The sequence below is a fragment of the Tinamus guttatus genome, unplaced genomic scaffold (genome assembly GCF_059628265.1).
Source record: "Tinamus guttatus ecotype Peru unplaced genomic scaffold, ASM5962826v1 Tinamus_guttatus_pri_ptg000226l, whole genome shotgun sequence".
In the NCBI taxonomy this organism is placed as follows: Eukaryota; Metazoa; Chordata; class Aves; order Tinamiformes; family Tinamidae; genus Tinamus; species Tinamus guttatus.
In genome coordinates, this window is record NW_028288760.1 from 2322998 (window position 1) to 2343900 (window position 20903).

The 20903-nt window shown below is 58.6% G+C and overlaps 1 protein-coding gene across 1 annotated transcript in view; it reads left to right on the top strand.

The window, feature by feature from the left end:
- The first annotated feature begins 347 nt into the window (after positions 1 to 347).
- The window catches only part of RXRA (retinoid X receptor alpha), an 84365-nt gene continuing 63809 nt past the window's right edge, over positions 348 to 20903 (top strand). The window contains exon 1 of the mRNA XM_088525330.1: positions 348 to 517. Within this exon, the coding sequence (XP_088381456.1) occupies positions 490 to 517 (28 nt within the window). The 5' untranslated portion in view covers positions 348 to 489. The remainder of the gene's footprint in view (positions 518 to 20903) is intronic.

Here is a 20903-nt window from a genome sequence, read left to right on the forward strand (position 1 = left end):
GCCGAGGCCTGCCCGCGCACTCCTCTATCCCCCCCCCTCCCGTCGCTATTTACCGATTTGGATGTTTTTAACACCAATCCGGCGCTCGCTGCCGTTCCGGCCTCCCCCTGGCGGCGGCGCGGGCGGGCGCGGCGCGGGGCGGGCGGGGGCGGGCGCGGCGCGCGCTCCCCCCTGCGCGGGCCCCGGCGCCGCGCGGAGCCGACACAAGTGCCCGAGTTACGGGCTGCGGAGTTTGCAACAACTCGCGGACCCCGCCGCTGCCAGCGCGAAGCCTTCACCGCCCCCTCCTCCTCCTCTCCTTGTTTTTATCCCCCCCTTTATTTTTTTCCTTTTTCCCCCCCTTTTTTTGCCTCCCTTCCCCCGTCCCTCCCCCTGTTTCGCTTTGATTTCTCTCTCCTCCCCCGTGCGCGCCGTGTGTGTGTGTGTGTGTTTTTTTTTTCGCCTCCGCCGAGCTTCACCAATCCCTTTGGCATGAGTTAAACACCAGCTATGGACACCAAACACTTCCTGCCGCTGGGTGAGTTTTGTTTCGGGGAGAGAAAAAAAAAGAAAAAGAAAAAAGAAAAAGCTGCTTAATTCCTGCGGCGCGGGAGGAGGGGGGGGGAATTAAGGGGAAAAGAAGAAAAAAAAAAAAAAGGAAAAAAAATCGGCGTCCGAACTCCCCCCTCGTCCCCGGCGGTCGGGGGGGCTCCGGGGGGATGCGCTGCCCCCCGGGGGGATTCGCGGTGTCAGCGACGGGGCAGCGCCTGGGAAAGTGCGGCCGGGCCTGCCTGAGCCGCCCCGCTTTGTGTATTTTTATGTATTTCGGTGATTCTGTGTTTTTTTTTTTTTTCCCCCCCTTTCTCCGCCGCGGGGCTGGGGCCAGGGCCGGGGCCGGGCGCGCGGCGGAGGCAGCGCGCGGCGCAAGCGGCATTTTCAAACGGGGCACCGGGCGAGGGGCTCGGCCGGAGCGCCGGGTTTTCACCCCGCCTCGCTGCTTTCCCTGGGGTTTTCTCTCCCTTTTATCCTCCCTCGGGCTTTTTCTCCCTGTTTTCCCCCCTCTCCTCCGTCCCCCGCCGCGTGCGGGGCGCGCAGGGAGCCCCGTCCCCGCTCCCGGGGCTCGCAGCCTGCGGCCGCCTTGGCTCCCTCCCCCTTTGCTGTTTAGTTACATTTACAGTCTATTTCTAGCCGGATTTTGCCTTCGTTTCAGTGGCTCTGAGTCAAGTCTTGGCTTGTAAGGGCAAATGCCTCCTTGTGTCTTGGTTTCAGGAGTGATATTCCAGAGCTTGCGGGGATGGGGGGAGTTTTAGTGAAGTAGCCGGGTGCCAAGTGCGAGGGAGAGGGGGCCAAATCCTGCTCCCTGCATTGGTTCTCCTTCTTCCTGAGCCCCGCGACTTCTCTTGGCTTTAAACAGGCCCCCAACCTTGGGGCTTTATTTTATTTATTTACTTATTTTCAAGCCTTGCAGTTTAAATCGCTCCTTTCTAAAAGGCGCAATAAACACAGACGCTTTTGCAACCGCCCCGGCTGGCCCTGCCCACCGGGAGCGTTTCCGGCCCCGCTGCGGCCGGGGGGCTCGGGCTCTCCGCGGCCGTCACCGCTGCCTCGGGCCGCTCGGCCGCGCCATGGAAAACGCTGGGGGTTCCGCTTGTCCCGAGCTGCCGTCGAGGCTCGGAGCGTTTCACCTGCAGGGTCAGCCCCCGCATCCGAATTTTGAAGCCAAAGCGACTCGTTTGGGGGGGATCGAGCGCAGGTGTCTGGAATGGCCCCTCCGCCACGGAGCGGTTTCGTCTCGGTGGGGGGATACGTGATGTGTTAACGTCGACTTGGGGCTTTTGGGGGCAGAGAGAGCCCGAACGCGCGGTGGGGATGGGGCAGCTCCTGCGTGGAGCCCGCGTTTCCTCCCGGCCTCGCCGCGGATGCTAAATCAAACGCTGCGCTATTAGTCATGTTGACTTTGACGGGGGCGGGAAGGGGGGACGTGTGTCACCTTGCTGCGCTCTCGCGCAAGGATTTTCACGCTGGCGCGAAGGGAAAACAACGGGTTTATCTGCTCGCTCCGAAGTGTGTGCGTGGCGGGAGCGAGACGTTCGGGAGCATCCGGAGGGAAAGCAGCGCCGGAGGGGCCGGGGGCGCGGGTTGTAACTGAGCGTTATTAGCAGGCTCTGCTGCTCGGAGGAGCTGTTTAAAATGTACCATTGGGGCTGGCACTGCCTAAACTTTATCCGCTGGGTTTTGAGGGCTAGAAGAAGACTCTGGTTTTGTCATAGGGTCGCTGGCTGCAGCGTGCTCGGGTTGGTTCCCTTTCCCTGGCAGCAGCAGCTCTGGAGCTGGAGAGCTGGAGCAGACGGATTCTGGCTCTGTCGCTGTGCGGCACCGGCAAAATCTGCTCAATTTGGCCTAAAAAGGGGAGCGCGGGGGTTCCCGGCCAGGCACTGCCTGCGCTTCGACTCGGGTGACCCGGCTCATGTCACGGCTTCCGGCAATGTCTCCTCTTCCTGGCGCTTCCCGATGCGGGGGGCAGTGCCAGGCACAGGACGTCGTGTCCCCGTGTGTCCCTGGGGCTGGAATCGAGCTGTGTCCGGCCTTGGGACACCTTTCCTTGCTGCTTCCCGTTCTCCTGCCCATGTGGAGGTGGTGGGTGCTGAGGATGCCCTTCCTCGTGAGGATGCCCATCCTCGAGGGTCGGGCTCATGGAAGGGAGAAACAGCTCATGGGGCCTAGGTCATGGGTGGGAAAAATTCCGGGTGGATGGGGCAGAAATGGTAAAACATGGAGAAAACCGTCACCGCTCGCCTGAGCATCCCTGCAAGGACACAGGTTCAGTGACCCACATCCAGGGGAGGCTTCACGGCTCCTTGGGTCACTGCTGACACGTGGGATTTGGTCCCTTTAGGGGCACGAGGTGAAGGACGGGGAAGTTTGAGGCTCTGTGTAATGTGGGGCTTGACCCGGCCCAGCTGACGTGTGCCAAACAAGCCGGAAAGGAATTTTTGTCCATAGCCCAATCTTGGCTGTGGCAGTTGAATCCATCCTTTGAGCCCCCTAGTTTGCTTGGAGAGAGCTCCTGAGCTTCTCATCTTTAGGGCATCTTATTTATTTAAAAGCGAGCGGGGGAGAAAACCACAGAATTTTAGTTATTCATTGCAAATATTATTATTGGCATTTTGCTCCTGTTGGAAGAGAGAGAGAGAAAAAAAATTGAGGGGGAATCAAAACATTTCACTGGAAAATACACCCTGGCTCCCTTCCACCCACCTCTTGAATGTGAAAATAAATATTTATTAAGAAACAGGTTAAAAACCTTTCTGCTGGAGTATTGTTTTCCGGAGGCAGGGGTGGGTTCCCGTAAGTCAGGTTCCTGCTGCCCGACTGAGATTTATTTTGTTTTATTTTTGCAGGACAGGTAAGAAACCAAACAAACAAGCGGCGCCGCCGCGGGGCAGAGTGCTGGGCTGTGGGGCACAGCGTCGGGAGGCCCCGTTTTGGGCCGAAACAGCCCTGCTTTGGGCCTAAACAGCCCCACTTTGCAGCTCGGAGCATTGGTGCATCCTCCCTGTGTCCAGCCTCACCTCCGCTGGACAACCGTGGGATGAAGGGATGCGCTCCGTGTCCGGTCCATGGGGTGGGATGCGGCCCCGCAGCATTGGAATTGCTCCCCGGAAAGCCCTGGTGGGTGCTGAGATTCGGCCTCGCTGTGCAGCGATGGGGGAAGAAGCTGCCTGGGTGGTTTTATTTTAATTGGTGTTGTCAGGAGTTGCTGTATTTTATTACATTTAAAGACTAGACTCCGGAGCGACTTTGAAGGCTTGACATGCGCTCGGAAAGCGGCTTTCTGACGTCTTCCGCTTTGCTCGTCTCCTGTTTTATTTCTTCCCTCTCCTCCTCCTCCTCTTCCTCCTCCTCCTGCCATGCAGGAGGAGCGGGAGCCTGCGGAGGAGGGAGCAGCGCTCCCGGCTCTCCCGTGGCAGCATGGAGCAGGAGAAGCCGTGTTGGAAATGGGAATTCCGGGAGCTCCGGGAAGAATCCCGCATCGTTGGGTACCTCCAGCTGCTCACGGGTTTTCGGGCAGAAGCAGCTCGGCCTTGGAAAATGCCCTGTGGCTGAGATGGAAAGTGAGAACTTGCATTTTCTGTCGCTGTTTTGCTTAAAAAAAGGCAAAGCAGAGAAAATGAGTGCAGCAACCCGAGTTGTTTATTGTTTTGAACAGCGTGTTTACAAACGGAGGGGGTTTCCGAGCTGAGCGGGGAGAACAAACCTCTCGCAAGACAGGGAAGAAGCTCAAATTCAGCCCAAATGCGCCTCTACCCCCCTGCAATATTGTTTAATAGTGTTTAAGGGATGCACGATCCGGCGGGATCCGTGGGGGATGCTCCCCAATGCACCTCATCCCCGTGCAACTCTGCATCGCTCCCTGCTTGCTTAGAGAATTCCCTCCGTATCCCTTTCCAGGTGCCACGTTTGAGCTGCAGGATGTGCAAGACTGCGGCTCAGAGCATAATTTAAATGTTCTACCTGCTTTTCGCTCCCGTCTCTTTTTTGCTGCTTTCCCGGAGGTTGCAGCGGCTGCGGAGCAGCAGGGTGGCGGGGCGGGCGGCCCCGGCCTCGCGTGCGTGCGGCGCAGACAGCGAAATTGCACCCTAGAGTTATAAAGCAATTGTCTGGCTCGGTAGCAGAATGAGCATGAAATGGTGCAGAAAGCAACTAAATAAAATTGGGGGAGGCAGATGCGTGGAAATAACGGCATCTCCGTGCCGCCGTCAGCCGCACGCTCCCTCTCCCGTGCACAGAAAAACTTTTATAACGGAGCTGGTGTTTATTTTCCTGGAAATTGGGGTGCATTTCCACTCGATGTGAGTCCTCTCTGTTCCCTCCTGCCAAAACAGCGTTTGTGAGAGCCAGCCAGCCATCGTCCCTTTGCTTTTCCCCGTTTTCCCCTGCTTTTCCCCATTTCCCCAGCTCCTTTTCCCTTTTTATCTGTTCCGTAGGACTTCCATTCTCACTCAAACCCTGAAGCAATGACTTTTGCGAGTACGTTCCTGTCTGCTGCAGTGGCAGTGCAGGGTCTGGGGCCACCAGGAGCGGGTGGCACAAGAGGGATCGGATTTGGGAATGTTCTCCTAGCTCCTGCGCGTTTTCCTGCTTGCTCCGCTTATTTTTTGTCCCTGGGCTCAATTTTGTCAACTTTAGGACCCCAAACCCCGCCAGTTAGTGCGAGGCAGCTGGGGATCCCATTGCGTTGTCTGCTCCACGCTCATTTTCCATGGGCAAGCCCTGCTCCGGGCTGGTGGCTCCCCCTCGCACCCGGCCAGTTGTCCAATTCCCTTGGAGTGGCCGGGACATCAAAGGTGCTCCGACCCCGGGACAATTCCCTGCAGCCCCACTGAAGCTTTAGGAAGGCTGAGCTGTGATCCCGCCGGAGATATCCCGGAGATATCCCGGCTGCGGGCCAGCCGATACCTATTGTTTGTAAATGCGGAGACTTGATCCAAAGGCGGCTCGGGAGCCCCAGGGCCGCGTCGCTCCCGGCCATCCCTGCGCTCCGTGCGCGCTCCGGAGGCAGTTTTGTGCCCTTGGGTTTTGCCTGTGTTTGGGACAGGGCTGCGCAGGGGACGGGTGTTTGCGGTGGTGGCATTAGGGTCTAGCTCGCTTGCAAGCGGCCCGGGAAAAGGCCAGAACTCCGGTCGCTCCTTCTGCTTTGCCAAGGGGCAGGTTTGGCCTTGGGAAAGCGGAGGCTGAGGGTTTTGCTTTGGCCTGGATGCTCCCTTTGCCGCCTTCCCGCCAGGATGCTGTTGTTGGGAGGTTTGGGAGTCCGGCTCCTCTCCGATCCCGGCGCAATGCCAGGGAACCGGAGCCCAGGTGGGCATGGAAAACCCTCCCGGAGCTCCAGGAGGCCCGAGACTCTGGGAGATTCCAGCAGTGTCACAGGGCAGGTGTCTCTTCCCTGCTTCCCATGCAAGGATGAAGCCGGCGTGCTCCCAGATTGAGCGCACCTGGCAAGTTAATAAGGCAGAAGTAAATAAATAAAAAATCAGTGCGTTGCACTGCTGTAATTCCCAATGTGGGAATCGTGGGCACATCAGGGCTTGGAAGCAAGCGCTCGGACCCCGTGCCCTGTATCCGCCTGGGATGGAGCGCGCCGGAGCCCACGTGTGGCCTTGTTGGAGGGGCCCGGACCTGGGATCGATCCCATCGAGCGGCTCCGGGACCACCGCGATTCCGCCGGGTTGATCCGTGGCCATTCCCTTTAATACTAAGGTGGTAACAGGGTGGTTGACAGGGAGCCCATCCTGAGCATCCGCACGCGGTGGGGAGACATGGGAACAGGGATGGCAGCTCTCCCAGAGCGCCTGTTTGGTTGCAAAAAGGTGAAGTGCAGAACGTACCTAAAAAAGCATCAGAAAAAGAAAAAAAAAAAAAAAAACCAAGTTTCCATCCCGGTTCTTGGCCCCGCCGGTAGCTGTAGAGGAGGAATGCTATAAGGAGCTATTCATCACTGCAATTATTTTATTAAGAGTACACAGTGTGCTCGGGCGCTGGAAGGGACGGAGCTCTGGGATGTTTTCAGCATTATAAATACCGGTTGGTTACATCACCCCGCTTTTAAAAAATGGTATGTGTGGCCCTGGCGCGAGAGGCTCCGGGCGGCCCGGGGCCGAGCTCCTGCCCGGCCGTCTCCGGCGGCCCCGGCAGGGAGAAATCCCGGATTCCTGCCCTGGGCTCCCTGCATGGCGCAGGCTGGAGGCTGCGGAATGGGCTCCGGAGGGTCGTGCATCGCTCTGCAACGTCCCCCTTGGCAGGAAAGCGATGGCCAAAAGTTAAAAGCACCTCCTGGAGCCTGGGCTGCTGCTTTTTGGTGTCCTGGACGCCAGTTGTTTTCTCCCTTGCCATGCACTTGGTGTCCTTGGGATGTAATTCCAGCATCTTTGCCCTTATTCCTGCTCTCCTCTCTCTCTTTGCTCTCTTTTTTTGTGTTTTACTGTTTGCATTTTGGCAGTTTTTCCCGTGACTGGTTTTGGCAGTTCTGCCCCGCGCGGCCCTTGCAGCTCCCTCTTGCAGGGAGGGTCTCGGGGCATGTGCCCTGCACGCAATTCCCGGGCTCCAGAGCCACCAAGGCCAAAAGATCCCAACTTGTCCCCAAAAAACGACCCAAATGGCCACCGTGCCCCTGTCCTGGTGGGATTTTGGAGCAAGAAGGACTGTGCGCTGCGGGAAGTGATTTTGGGGTGCAATATGCCCAGTTCGAGCCCCTTTGCTGCTGGCAGAGCTGAGTCTGGGTTGTTTATCACCGGGAGCCTGGCTCTGCAGGTGTGATTTAGCAGGATTCAGGGTTGTTTTTTTCCCCTTTTCTTCTTTTTTTTTCCCCCCCGCAGTTTAATTTCACTTCCTCAAACTGGCAGGCCAGTGGAACAAACTTCTTTCGGATGATTTCCTCTATAGTTTTAAAGGGACGCCCCAAAATAACAGTGTCTCCTTTTCCTCTTTGGTGTCACTACCTCCGCGTGGTTGGGGAGGAAGGAGAAAAAACAAAAATGCCCGTAAGAAATGGTGGAAATGGAATCACAGCCTACCGAAACCCAGAGCACCTGTAGCTGTGTTTGACTTTGTTCTGCCCTGTTTTTCATTTTCTTTTCTTTTTTTTTTCTCTCCCTTTCAGCGAGCCGGGTTTCACAACCGTGTTCCTGCTTGCGAAATAGGGAGGTGGGATTTTGGCCGGGGCGTTTTTCCGGGGCTCGGCCTGCGGTGCAGCCGCGGCGCCCGCGGGATGGGATGGAGATGCCGCCCGCAAGGAATGGAGCCGCAGCGGAGCTTCCCTCCCCTTCCAGCCCATAAAAGCTCTGCAGGGAGAAGCAGCCCGCTAGGAAAAGCCTCCCCCTTTGCAAAACCGTGTGTCTAATCCCTTGGGAAAGAAAGGGAGAACATCGCGGCGTGTCCCGCGGCCGGCGCGCGCGGAGAGGCGGGCACGGATTTATTGTGCAAAGCAGGACCTCCTGGTTGGCTTTGTCGCTGTGGCGGTTGATGACTTTTTTTGCAGCAGCCTGTCTGGTGGCTTGATTTAATAAAAATCCACCCTAAAGGGCCGGGTTGAAGCACGGAGCGGCCGCGCTGCCCTGCGTCCCTGGTCCTGGCGGCTGCGCGGTGATAACCCGCAGCCAGCGGTGTCCTTGGTACGCTGCGGTTAGTTCCTGTTTAAAGACCAAAAAAAATCCTGAAAAAAATATATAAACAAAAACAGAGTTTGGGAAGGCAGTGTTTTCAGGGGGAAATCTGTGATGGGAGATGATGGTGATGGGGCAGTCTGAAAAACTGGGTCCTCGGTGCTGCTGCTGGAGAGGGCGCGAGGGCAGGGATGGAGCGCGATGGCTGCTCCGGGTGCTGCCGAGGGGGAATCAAGGAAAATAAACGGGAGCTGGTGCTGAGCCCCTTCCAGAGGCTCTTGTGGCAGGAGCCGCCGGGCACCGCTTGGATGCGGCGGGAGCCGGTGACTCACGGAGCCGCGGGATGGAGGCGGAGGGGAACGGGCTCCCGGGAAAGCCGGCAGCGACTCCGTGCCCGCAGTTCAAGTGAGTGTGACAAGGGACAAATTCCGCAGGGCTGGGGGGTCTCCCTGAGGCCTGTGGGTCCCTGCATCCCGCAAAGACCTCACGCAGCCGTGGGTGCAGCGCCCGCGCGCCAGCCTGGCTCTTTCCATGGATGCGGGCTCGGATGCGGGCTCGGATGCAGCGGCTGAGCTCGCCGAGGAGCGGAGCTTATTTAAAGCAGCCTATAAATAAGCCGGGGTGGCCGAGCGCGGGCGGGAGGTGACAGCAGCTCCCAAAGGGCCGCGCGATGGAGAGCAGGGAGCCCAAAGCGTCCGCGAGGTCCCGAGGGTGCCGCCGCGACCGTCACCCCGCGTCAGGCCTGCAGCTCCCGCGGAGCCGCGTCCGAATCTCGGGCAAACGTGCTGAGCGGACGGAAAAAAACCCAACCCAGTAACACCAGGAAGAAATGCTGGTGTGTCCTGGGCGGGTGAGCGGAGGCTCCTCGTGTGGATTCCTCCGAAGGGAGGTTCTCGCGCTGGCACCCGGCCACCAGCTGGGCCGGCCGCATTTTTCCCGGATTCTCTTACCGTTTGGGGACTGAACTTTTGCCTGAAAAAAAAGAACCCAAAAGTGTATTTTTAGCTTCGTTGTGCCCGAGGCTCGCCCGGATGGGGATCATGTCCCCGGAGTCCATGGGGGGGAAGGTTCGTTCTGGTGCAAAGAAAGGAGATTTTGGGGGTTTTGTCCCCTTCAGTCCAAAATAGGTGGTGGGGCAGTGCTGCTACAGTGGTGATGGAGATACTGAATGTGAGCAGCAGGAAAATCCAGCTTTTAGCATTGGAGCTGGGATTCAGCTGGGAATTCACAGCACTACTGGAGCGTGCAGGACGGAGGACCCGGCCGGGCGCTCTTCCCAGCACGTGCTCGGGAAGAGCCCCGCTGGATATCGCTTCCTCACGGAGCGTTTTGTCCCGTTGCTGCTAACGCTGCAGTTTGTTGTTGTTGGCTGCTCCGTGGCCCTGGGGAACCGGCTGGGGAGGGATGCAGGGATGCGGCTGGCGGGAGATACAGGGATGTGGTTGGGGGGGATGCAGCCGCCGGTGACTCCCAGGACCTGGCAGGGATTTTGGCCTGGGAATGCCGCTGCTGCCCAGGGAAGGATGCTGTTCTAGGGGGTATGGATGCTGCAGGGAGGGCACAGCCGTGCACATCCCGTGCTGCTGCAGAGCCCTCGCAGAGCTCGTGGCACCGATGCCCTGCGTGCCCGGAGCCGGCTCAGCGCCGCCAAGTCACGGCTCGGAGCTGGGCTTAGCAGGGCCAAGTCTGGCTAATGAGCGAGTGGCAATTAATTAACTCCTGGGCATTTTGCAAATATTAGCTAAGTGTTTTGCTGCGAGCAAGGTCTGCGCTGGCGGTTCCCGTGCGGCCCTGGCCTTGGGGAGCATTAACACCAGGATGCGGTGACAAACGGGGCTAATCCCGCTTCTCCGGATACCCGGCGCGTTGGGAACGGCTGCTCCCATCCCAATGTCCGCCTGGTTTCCGAGGGGCGCCGAGCGAGCCCCGTGGGCTTGCAAACCTGAGCATCGCCCGGGGCTCCGGCTCCTCTCGGTGCTGGCGATCGAGGCGTTTATGGAGGTGCATTTGTTAGTAACCCCCTGGAGCGGGCGGTTTGGGTTAAGTGCTTGCTGTTTATTTATTTATTTCACTTATTTTGGTGTTTTGCAAAGTTTGCAGGAGCGCTGCACCGGCGCCGGCTGTTCCGGGGGGCAGGCTGCGAGGCCCCCATGCGAACGCACCTTGTCTTGGGCGTTTCATCTTAAAATAGATGAGAGAGAAAAAAAAAGAGTCCTTTTCCCCGGGCCAAGGGGCTCTGGGGATGCAGTGCTGGGAAAGCAGCAAGTGGATGAGCCCCGGGCTCCCGGCTCTCCTTCTACCCCGCTCTCCTTTAGCTTTGGGGAAGTTTTCTCACCCTTGCGCTGGCTCCTCGCGGGCTGGAAACCATTTCGTGGAGGGCTCGTCCTCCTCCGAGCAAACTATTCCGGCTCTATTAAAATGCTTGGGATTTTCGAGCGAATCGAAGCCGCTCTGTGCGGTGCCAAGAAAAATTCAGCAGCCTCCAAAAACATCCTTCCCCCAGGATTGTTTGTTCCTCCTGCCAGGAGGACCGAGGAAAACTGGTAGGTTCAGGTGACTCAGGTGACCCGTGCGGCTGGACCGTCCCTTGCTGCGGGGACAGCAGCCTCCTGTGAGCAGAAAAGCGCCGGATTTAGGCAGATCTTCTGTCTTTTGATGTTTTTGCCCCCAAAATATACATGATTTTATTTTGGGAGGGGTTAAAGCCACTTTTGTGTCCCCATCCCCCTTTCTGCGAGGCTGTTGTCGGCAGCTCGCGCGCAGCAGGTCGATGTTTGCACTTGGAGGTATTTTTCCATATGCTTCCCATAGCTTCCATCATGTATTTTGCACATGGCATGCGAGGGAGAGGTAGGCTGCCTTAATATCATATGATAATATGAAATTAGATCCACTTTACATAACCCAAGTACACCCAGGCGCGGGGAGGGCTGGGTCGCGCCTGCCAGGGATTTCTTGCCCTCCTTCCCACTGTCTCGGAGCGTGTGAAATGCCGGAGGGCAGGATGAGCCCAGGGCAGGGCCCTGCGGATACTGGGTCAAACTGGGAGCCCTGTCCGGCTGTAGCAGGGCTAGGATGTGGGCTGGAAAGGTCGGGATTGGTAGAGGAAGGTGGGATTTGGTCTTTGTGGGAGAGGACATTGCCTCTTGCATGGGTCCAGCTCCAGAGGTTTTTTTTTTGGGATGACTTCCCTTGCCCAGGGTTGAATTTAATGGAGTCTTGGTGTTTTGGAGGAGTTGTGCAGATGGTTACCAGCAGTGAGGGCAGTTCCCACCGGCATTCCTGGCATCCCGGGCAAGGTGGGATTTCATGGAGGCACTTGGAAAGCCAGCAGGATGCCGGCACCCCCGGGGCAGGGATGGCATCCCTGGGATCCCGACCCCGTCCGCTCGTGCTCTTCGTGCTGGGGCTTTTCCCGCTTGGCTCCATTGCAAGCAGTGGGAGCGCTCCGGGATGTTTCCTTCCCGAGCATCCTCAGAGTGCCGCAAACTCCGCGTCATCCCGCGTGGGGCCGGAGGGAACCCGGGATCTGCCCTCGGGATCTGCTCCGTGCATCCCCGGGGGCTTTGCCTGGTAGAGATGTCGCCCACAGGAGCATCCGCTCGGATGCTTTTCCAGCCGGGAGCTTCCCGAGCTGCGTGCGGAGCTCGGAGCTGCCGGTGGGTGACGGCAGGGGAGGAAAAGGCCGGTACCCGGCAGCTCCTTCCCGTTAGCAGCACCCAGTCCCTATAAAGGGACATATTAATTGTCACTTGCTGCCTAAGCCAGCCTGCCGCAGCCTCCTAGAAACTGTTTGTTTTCATTTCCAGCGCTAATGCAAGGTCTGCAAGAAGGGCTGCAATTTCCAGACACTTTTGCTATTAGTGATAGGCAGGAGTTAACCATTTGAGCTTAAATTAATTGTGCTGTATGGGTGCTTTTTTTTCTTTATTGATGCATAATGTATGATGAGAAAAAGTGAAAAAATAATTAAAGTCTGAAGAGCGCTGCATGGATTCATTCATTATGAAATCTGGGTCAGCAGTGGAGAAGGAAAACAAGGCGGGGGGGCAGCTGGAGTGGAAAAACAGGAGTTCAGAAATGCTGCAGGCAGCAGAGGAATCCACGCGCGGCCCTTCGGAGGCAGCCTGGGAACACGCGGGCGCATCCGGACTGTTGGGATCGCGCGGGGATTCCCTCTGATCCGAAGGGATCAGAGGCCGAGGGGGTGGTCTGGGTGCTGCTCCCCACCCCGTGCAAAGCCGGGCTCGGAGCAGCCCCTTTGCAAAAGGCTCCCGGTGCCCGCGGTGGCTTCGCGCGGGGACGCGGAGCGGGGATGCTCCGTGCAAGCTTCGGGCCGAGCTAATTGAGTTGCAAAGCGCGTGGCCGAAACTTGGACTCTTCCGCCCTTGGCAGGAAGCGCAGACATTTCAAAACGTGCTTTTGTCCTGATTTAGGAGAAAAAAATATGGTACTTTCAGCATTTAATCGCAAAATGGAAATTCCCTTCTTTCCTCTCGCTCCGGCCGCAGGAAGCACGCTTGGAATGGATGGGGCTTTGCAAACAGCCGGAGTTCATCCTTGAGAAATGCCTTTGTCGTAAGAGCATTCATCCCGGAGAAATAGTTTTCCGACCGAGTCGGATGAAGTGCTCGTGAGTGCAGAGACTCGCCAGCCCCGTCGCTTGTTCAGCAGACGCGGTCCTGGCGGGAGCTCCTGGGCCTTTGCAAATGTTAATTATTGTAGTTAGACCCAGCCTCTTGTTTCATCCTCCCGACCGTGCGCGAGAGCCGACGGAGCCAGCGGTGCCGCCCGTGTCCAGTCCCCCGTGCGTCCCCGTGGGGCTGCATTCCCATCCCGGCGCTGTGCAGCTCAGGGCTCATCCCTGTGGATAATCCGGGTGGGTTGGAGGCCGCGCGGACGGCGCCGGCGCCGCTTCCCCGCGCCGCTGGCGAAGTCGCCGCTCGCTTTTCGCTGCCGGGATCTGGTTTCCCTCCTCCTCCTCCCTTCATCCAAAGGCCAATGTGATTTATTCCCGGGCTGCGCCAAGGGATGCTCGCGGGGGTCGGGAGCGCCGGGAAGAAAGCGGTTAAAGCAGAAAGCCGGGATGCTTTCCCACCCCGTGAGCAGTGGGGAGCACAGAGCGCCCATTGAATCAGAGGGAAGTAATAACGCTTCTAATTTTCCTGTGCGATTTAATAAAAATGTAAATTGACTTTGGCTGCATGACTCACGGTGGAGGGTGGGTGTCGATTGGGATTAATCGGCGGTGCCGCGAGCTCCGCTCGGGCTTTGTTCCTGCAAATGGTGATGCCTCCGTGCCCAGCATCCCGGATGGAGCGGGGGGACGCTGGATTTTGGGGCAGGATCAGGTGCGGCGTTGGCTGCCGTGGGGTTTCGGCTGTGTGGCCGTCGGAGCGAGCGCGAGCGTGCCAGGACACCGCACTCTGACCCGAGTTCAGCTCCGGACACTAATGGATTACAAATAACAATAATAAATTACAGGAGATGGGATAATCTACCTACTGTAATGTTATATTACCGTGACTGTTAGTTATATATTAATGCATAATTGTATTACATTAGCTACATATGCATAAAACCTCCTGCTCCGGGGCCTCCGCCGGCCTTTAACTCTCTGTGGTTCAGCGGGAAACTTCGGTGGGGGCCGGTTCCCGCACGGAGCCTCCCCGCAGCCGCTTGGCGTGACCGAGACCCAGTTCTGTCGGAAGGAATGAAGTGCGAGCCCTTCCCTTCAGTTATTTTTAATGCACCGAGCCCGGCGCCGGCTCTCGGAGCGCGCCGGGGGCGCTGGCGCTGGCGGGCCGAGTTGCTCCGTCCTCTGCTCCGTCCGCGGCCTCCGCTGCTCTTTTTCGCTGGCCTCGCTCCCCCTGGTCCGTAGCCAGGACTTTGGCTTTGCCCAGAAGTGGCGTTTTTTGCCCCTAGATGTTTCCAGAGGGGTTGGATGCGTTTGCAGCTTTGCGGGGCTGCCCGGTCCCGCGCGCCGCCCCGGGAGCCTCGCGCTGCTGCCAGATGGCTCCGAACGCGGCATCTGCAACACCCCATCAGGAGAAATTAGGGCCGAGTCGCTCGCGCTGATTAAACGGCCCGGCCAGCCCCGCTGCGACCAGCTGGGCGCCCAGGGCCCCTCGCGTCGCTCTCCCCAAGCCCTCGTGCATTTTTTCCCCTTGCAAAAGCAAGCGGAGGCGGTGGTGCCGAGCGGCACGAGCGTGCGCCCGCTTCCCTTTGCACGGGCACGAGCGTTCGCTTTTGCTTCCCGGAGCCCTCCGTGTGGTTTCATGCCTGATTTGCTGCCCTGGCACGGGAAGCGGCGGCCGGATTTCTCCCTAAACGCCAAACGGGAGGTTTCCGTGCTCTTAAGCACATGGGATCAGCCGCAGGAGGCAGCGGGGAACGCCCTAAATATCCCGGGAGCACAAGGGAGGCAGCTCCGCATGGTCTGGCATGGGATGCTCTTGGCCAGCGTTGCACCCAGCCAGGTCTTGGGCAGGTGAGAGGGGCCTGTCCCGTAGCAGGCACCCAAAAAAGCGCCTTTTCCACTCGCTTCCCACAGAGTTTAGCTGGAAGTTGTTGTTTCCGCTTGGTTCTGGTGGCAGGAGCAGCAGGATTTAGCAGGGGCTGCTGTTGGGTTTGCATGACGGGTGTTTGCACGGAGATAGATGAAGAAAAGGGCCTTTTTTGGAACAGAAAGTGCAGGACTTTTCTTGGGATGGGGGTGAATCCGCCTCCCCACGGTTCCCTTCTTCCCGTGATAACCCTGGAGCGCAGGAGCCTGGGTCGGAGGGGCGGAATCGTACACCTTGAGAAACATTATCCCTTTCCTTGCCCTCAATATTGCATGAGCAGATTAAAAATTTAAGCCCAAATGAGCCCTGCCATCAGAAGGGACCAGCTTGGTTTCAAGTTCTGTTTAAGTATTTTTCTTTATAATGTAGCTGTGTCAATTAGAAAATGACATTGCTATTTAAAAATGCTGTTCCGTGGCCCTCTTTAATTAAGGCAGCGATATAATACCTACCAATCTGCTCTCATTAATGAATTTTTAACAATCAAGATGAGAGTTGAATGACGCACGGGCGGGTTTTCAGCGCGAGGGTTTTCTCCGCTCCTTCCTTGGAGGAGGCTAAACAAACCCAGGAATTTCTTTGAATAATAATAATAATTAAAAACAAAAATAGCCAAGCGTGAAGGGCCTCGGTGCAGTCATTGCCGTGGCCTGTTGGGATGTGAACTTCTCCGGGCTTGCAGGGGGTACAGTGGGTTTTCCGCAAGCTGTTCCCTGTTCCACTGGGTGCTTCTCCATGCTGAGGATGATCCTTCATCATGCCGAGGATGAGGATGGTGGCAGGGCTGTCCCAGGAGGCTGGCTTTGCTCTGGCCATGTGATGCCACCATCCACGATGCTGCATCCATATTTTGGGATGCGGAGGTGGAGAAGGGCATAAAAATTGTGTCGGGGGCTTTGGGTGTCCCTTGGCCCGTGTCCCTGCAGGGGAGACTGCAGGATGCGTCTGCACCTCCCAGCCATGGAAGCTGCTTTTTTTTGGGATGCCCAGGGGAACCGCTCGTGACTTGCCCGTTCCCGTGCGAGGTGTCGTGACCGGCTCCCTGCTCCTGTCCCCTGTCCCCGCGCCGCATCCGCAGGTCGCTTCCCGGGCAGGGAACGAGCCAGCTCATCGCGTGCAGTTGCCGCGGGCTTCGCGCCGGGGCGTGGGAACTTCCTAATCCCGGGGATTCGACCGGCTCCGGCGCTGCCGCGGATGCGGGACGGAGCCGGCACGACGTCCGCCTTGCAGCGGTGGCCCTGTCCCCGTGCGGGGCTGGGACGCCCGGGGTGCAGCCTCTCCGTGCGGGGCCGGGTCCCTTGCGCCTTGTCCCCTCTCGCAAGGCTGCGCGCTGGCGGCTACGATGCTGATTAACACACTAATTAGCGCGTCTCTGCCGCTTCCGTGGGCGCCCGTGGGAAGCAGAGCGCGGGCGGCTCCGCTGCTCCGCGTCTTCATGTGCCCGGCGCCGGCTCCGGGAGACGATCCGGGGTTTTGCAACCCCAGGGAGGCTCCGGGCTGCGTTACCGCTGGAGCCGGGAAGGGACCCGTCGGGAAGGCGCCAGCTCGGGCTGGCTTGTGTGGCTCATTAGGGCGAGCTGGGAATAGCCCAGCGGAGGCTGTTGCATTTTGAAAGACGCCTATGTATTTTTATATATCTTTTTTAAAAGCAAAAGCTGCTGCTGGGGAGCACGTGAGCACGAGCCGTGACCTCCTCGCGACGCCGGGCTCCGTCTCCTCTGCGTGGCAGGGCTGAAATTGCCCTAAACGCTGCGATTTGTCTGCGCGCTCTCCGTGCCGGAGCGCGGTGCTCCTGCGCTGTCACGAAACGCGAGACGGGATAATTAAATTGCCCTTTCTCCCGGCAAAACGCTGCCGTCTCCCGCGGCGCCCATGCGAGGTGTGGAGCGAGGCTGAGGAGGAGGAGGAGGGTTTGGGGAGATGCTTCCTCTCCTGTGCGCGGGATGAGGATGCTCCAGGAGCCGGTTGTGCCCTGCGAGGTCCCGTGCTCTTGGCGTTTCCTTCCTCCTCCTCATCCTCTTCTGCATGGGGTGATGCTCCCTTGCTGGCTGCCGCACAGGGCTGATTCTCGAGCCTCCCTCCAGCCAAAGCTCCAAGCCTGCAGGTTTTCCGGCTGTTCCTCGCCCCTCATCCCTTGCTCCCTCTTCCTTTCCCTCCCTCCCCAGATCCATCAGCCTTATTGCTTTGCCGTGGGCGACGGCTCCCTGGGTCCCCCCAGCCCTCCCCATCATATTAATGCCACAAATCACACGTGGCAGGAGCTCGGCCCGAGCCCCTCTCGCCTCCGTGTGGGCTTTTCCGATTGTGACGGTGGCTCCGTGTTTTGGCCAGGGCTCCGAGAAACCCCCCTTTGGTTTCCCTTGTCCCAGGCCCACACCAGAGCCTGTCCTCCAGGCCCGGGAAAGCAGGCTCGGAGAGCAAACCAGCATGGAAATGCCGCAGGAAATGCTGTTTGTCCGAGATATCTGCCTTGGCCAGAGGTGGAAGGGGAAAAAAATAATGCAGATCAGTGGGATTTCTTGCCTGGCTGCAGGAACGGCCGCCGTTCGGGTGCACATTTGCAGGCAACTTCCCTGACTTTGGCCTTTTTTTCTTTTTTTGCTCATGGCAAACATCCGTTTCATCCCTCGGCGAGTCTATTATCGCCGGCTTAGCACACTGTGCAAACACGCGCGGCGCAGGGACAGGCGCAGCCGATGGTTCCCCGCGGTCCCTACCACGTTTCAGGCTGACGGCGAGGCCGGCGGGATGCTCGGCCCTCCGGGAAGGGGTGCGGATAGGGCGCATCCGTGCGCTCCCCATTGCTTTTCCCTTCCTATTCCCCCGTTATCGCCATCCATGGGGCTTTGCAAGCGTGTCCCTGCGTCAGCTTCATCAGAGGTGGGAGCTCGGGGCTGCACCGAGTGCTGGGGGGAAACTGAGGCCGCCCCTTGGAGAGGGCGGAAAAAATAATAGTCTGGGAGCCAGGAAAGCCGGAGCTGCCGGCAGCGTGTTTATCGCAGCGAAGAAAAGGGCTCTGTTCGAGGCCCTGCGCGGCGGCCGCTCGTCGCACGCAGAAGCGGCCGGGGAAAACGTTCCGCCCGTCCGCCCACGCCGCATGCGGAGCGAGGGCTTTCCGCGCCGCGTTCCCGAAATAAAACGCGCACGGAGCAGAGAGAGGGGGTTTGTGCCGGGGCCGGCGCGCGGCCGCTGCTCGCCAGCCCTGGCCGCGGTTCAGGAATTCCACATTATCTGCGAGCGTTTCCAGCTTCCTCAGCAGGGAACAGCTCTGCTTCTGTCTTCCTGCGGCCGCATCTGGAAAGCGTTAGGCGGGTGTCAGCCGCGGGGCCGGGCGCATGGCATGCGCTGCCCCCCGGCTCCGCCTGGGAGATGCCGCGATCCCTCCGGGAATCCCGCTGCTCCGGGCAGCTTTGGGCACCCGGGGCTGTTTGTGCAGCGGCCAAAGCAGCAGCGCGGCCCGGATTGCTGCTCCCGGCCACCGTGCTGCCTCGCGATCCCTGTGGATTTGCTCCACTGGGATTTCTCCGGGTGCAGCAGAGGGATATGACGCTTGGGTCGCAGCATCTCCTACCCCGGAGGTGGGGGGAGAGGGGGCTTTGCACCTTCCAAGGTAAAGCCGCGATGGGAGTTGCTTCCCAGAGGGTCCCCGGAGTTGACTTTGGGCTTTTTCCGTACCCTTTTCCTTTGGTTTTGCTTTTAAACCAGCTGGCCTGCCATTATGGGTGCTTTAAAATTAAAGCAGCACCCTCTCCACTGCCAAAAAAAAAAAAAAAAAAAAAAGAAAGAAAAGGCCGAAGAAGAAACCAGGCCCTGGTTTTATAGACCCTACAGATGCATCCGGCACCAAACTGATCCCAGATGCAACTGCGCTGTCAATAGTGTTACACGAGGGATCAATCCGATTCATTGTTTTATGTGGCCTCTACAGCATCATCAGCTAATTAAAGCTAATGGTTCCCAGAGCAGCACTGACAGTGCTGATCCTATCAGTGCGCGCAGGCGCTGGAGCTGGATGGGGCTGGAGCCGGATCCGGCGCTCCGGAGCCCGGCGAAGGCTTCTATTGACTGTGGGGATCAGGCTACGGATCAATGGGAGCTGCTGTTAAACAAACATTGCCGTATTAATGTCAGCTCCGCGGGGGAAGGAGGTCGATGGCTGCTAATTCGGCAGGGGCAGAGGAGGGGGGACGGGGACGCGTGTGGTGGCAGCAGTAGATGCAGAGGGAGCATCCGAGTGCCCTGATCCTGGTGACGGCCGATAAAATGCTCCATCTTTGACAGTGTCCGAGGGTTTCCCAGTCTTGAGCGGGTTTTTTTGCTGGCTGGGAAGGGCTCTTAGCTCCCAGTGCTGGAGAGCAGCTCCAGTGTCATCGCCTGGGGCATCTGAGGTGCCTGAATCCCCCTTGTTGTACTGGGGGGGACAGGGACCTGCTGGACCTTCCCCTGGGGATCGGATGGTTCCTCCTCTCCCTTTTTGCTCCTTTGCTGGTGCTTGGCACTGCCCAGGGAAGCTCTCCCTTCCCACATGCAGCCCTCCCCGCGTTGCAGTTATTCTCTTTTGGGCTCTCTTTTGCTTTTCCTGCCCTCCGAGGTGTCAAAGAAACAGAGCCACAGGGAGCTGGAGCGGCCCGACCAAAACGTGGGCAGGAAAGCTGGCCCGGCGGCAGCACCTGGGCTGCTCTTGCTGTGGGGCTTCGTACCCGCTTGGCAAGTTCATGGATAGGATGGCATCACCGGAGACCTTGGACGCTGAATTCCTGGAGGCTCCATGAAAATCCAGTTCCCTAAAATTAACTTTGTGTCCCTGTGAGGCAGAGTCCGGCCAGGGGAATCGTCAGTCACTTCTCGGTGCTCCGGGGAGCCGGGGCTGCCTCCCTGCCGGAGGCTGCAGCTCTCCTCGGAGCAGGTTGTTGCTCCTGGCGTTGCTCCCGTTCCAGCAAAATCTGCAGGGTTTGGTTAACAGCGAGCGAACGGGGCTGTCGGATCCATCCCAACTGTGTGTCAAAAGGCTGCTCTGTGCTTGGCATTGACCGTGACCTTGATGCTGTGACCTGGTCCGAGGGCCGTGATGGCCTCTCTGGGGCTATCGGGGTGCTGACCATCCTTGGGGCTTTGCCAACCTGCTGTTTCTCTTACTGCTCGGGACTCTGGTCCCCTTGGTGCTCCCTTTTTTGTGCTGGCCACCCAGAATAATGGGATCTTCCCATCTCCTGGGTGTCCAAGGCCCAGGAGGGACCGGCCGGAGGCCCTTGGCCTTATCCAGCGCCAGGCAGAGGAACAAGGAGGCAAAGTCCAGCCTGTCCAAAGGGCTGCGAGGGGCAGGTTCACAGCACAGCCCCGCGCCCCGTCCCATAAAGCGAGTTGATAATTAAATCCCGCAGCTTTTATATGAATTCCAGGGCATTTTCCTTGGGTCGGAGCCATGTGCGGAGCGCGCCCCACCTCTCCCTTTCGTGCTCTGTAGCTCTCTGTCCTTGCTCCTGGCTCCAGGGAGCAAATCCCTGCAGCTCCCGGGGACATGGAAGTGCTTCCTGGACGATGCCACCGCTCTGCCCGTTGTCACCGCGCGGTCCCCGCTTCCATGTCCTCGTCCGCAGGAAATGCCACCGGCTTCGCCAGCCTGCGCGTCCGCTCCGGCGACGCCGTTTTCTTCCATTGGATGAGGCTGCGGGATCACCCTTAGCCAGGGCTCCCGTCCAGCCTCACAAGGTCATCGCTGGGGGAAGTTTGCTGGGAACCAGCAGGATTTGCTGCTCTTTCTGCCTTTCCTTTCTCGCTTCTTACAGGTTTGGGGCCGTGCCAAGGGTTAGAGAAGTTCATCCCTATGCTGAAAACACGGACGCCACAGGGTTCCTGTGGGTCAGGGGCTGTGGCTCTAAGGAGGGTGTCATCTGCGTGTCCCCTTGGCCTCTTGTCCGCTCTTCCTCCTCGTGGAGCTTAGCAATGGTCCTGAGTGAGGTCTCCCCTCAGGTTTCCTTTTGGGTTGAAACCTCCAGGAATTCATGAGAGAACACAAGACGCGGGACCCTGTCCCTGTGCCACCAGCTTTGAATCCATCACCCCCTGCATCAGCTCGCTCGGAGGGGTCTCAACCAGGGTGCTCCCACTGAGGCTAGTGGGAATTTTGGGGAAGTTCTTTGAACTCCAGACTCAAAGGAGACGGTAGAACCGTTCCCTGGAGCTGTTATCGCTGCCGTCG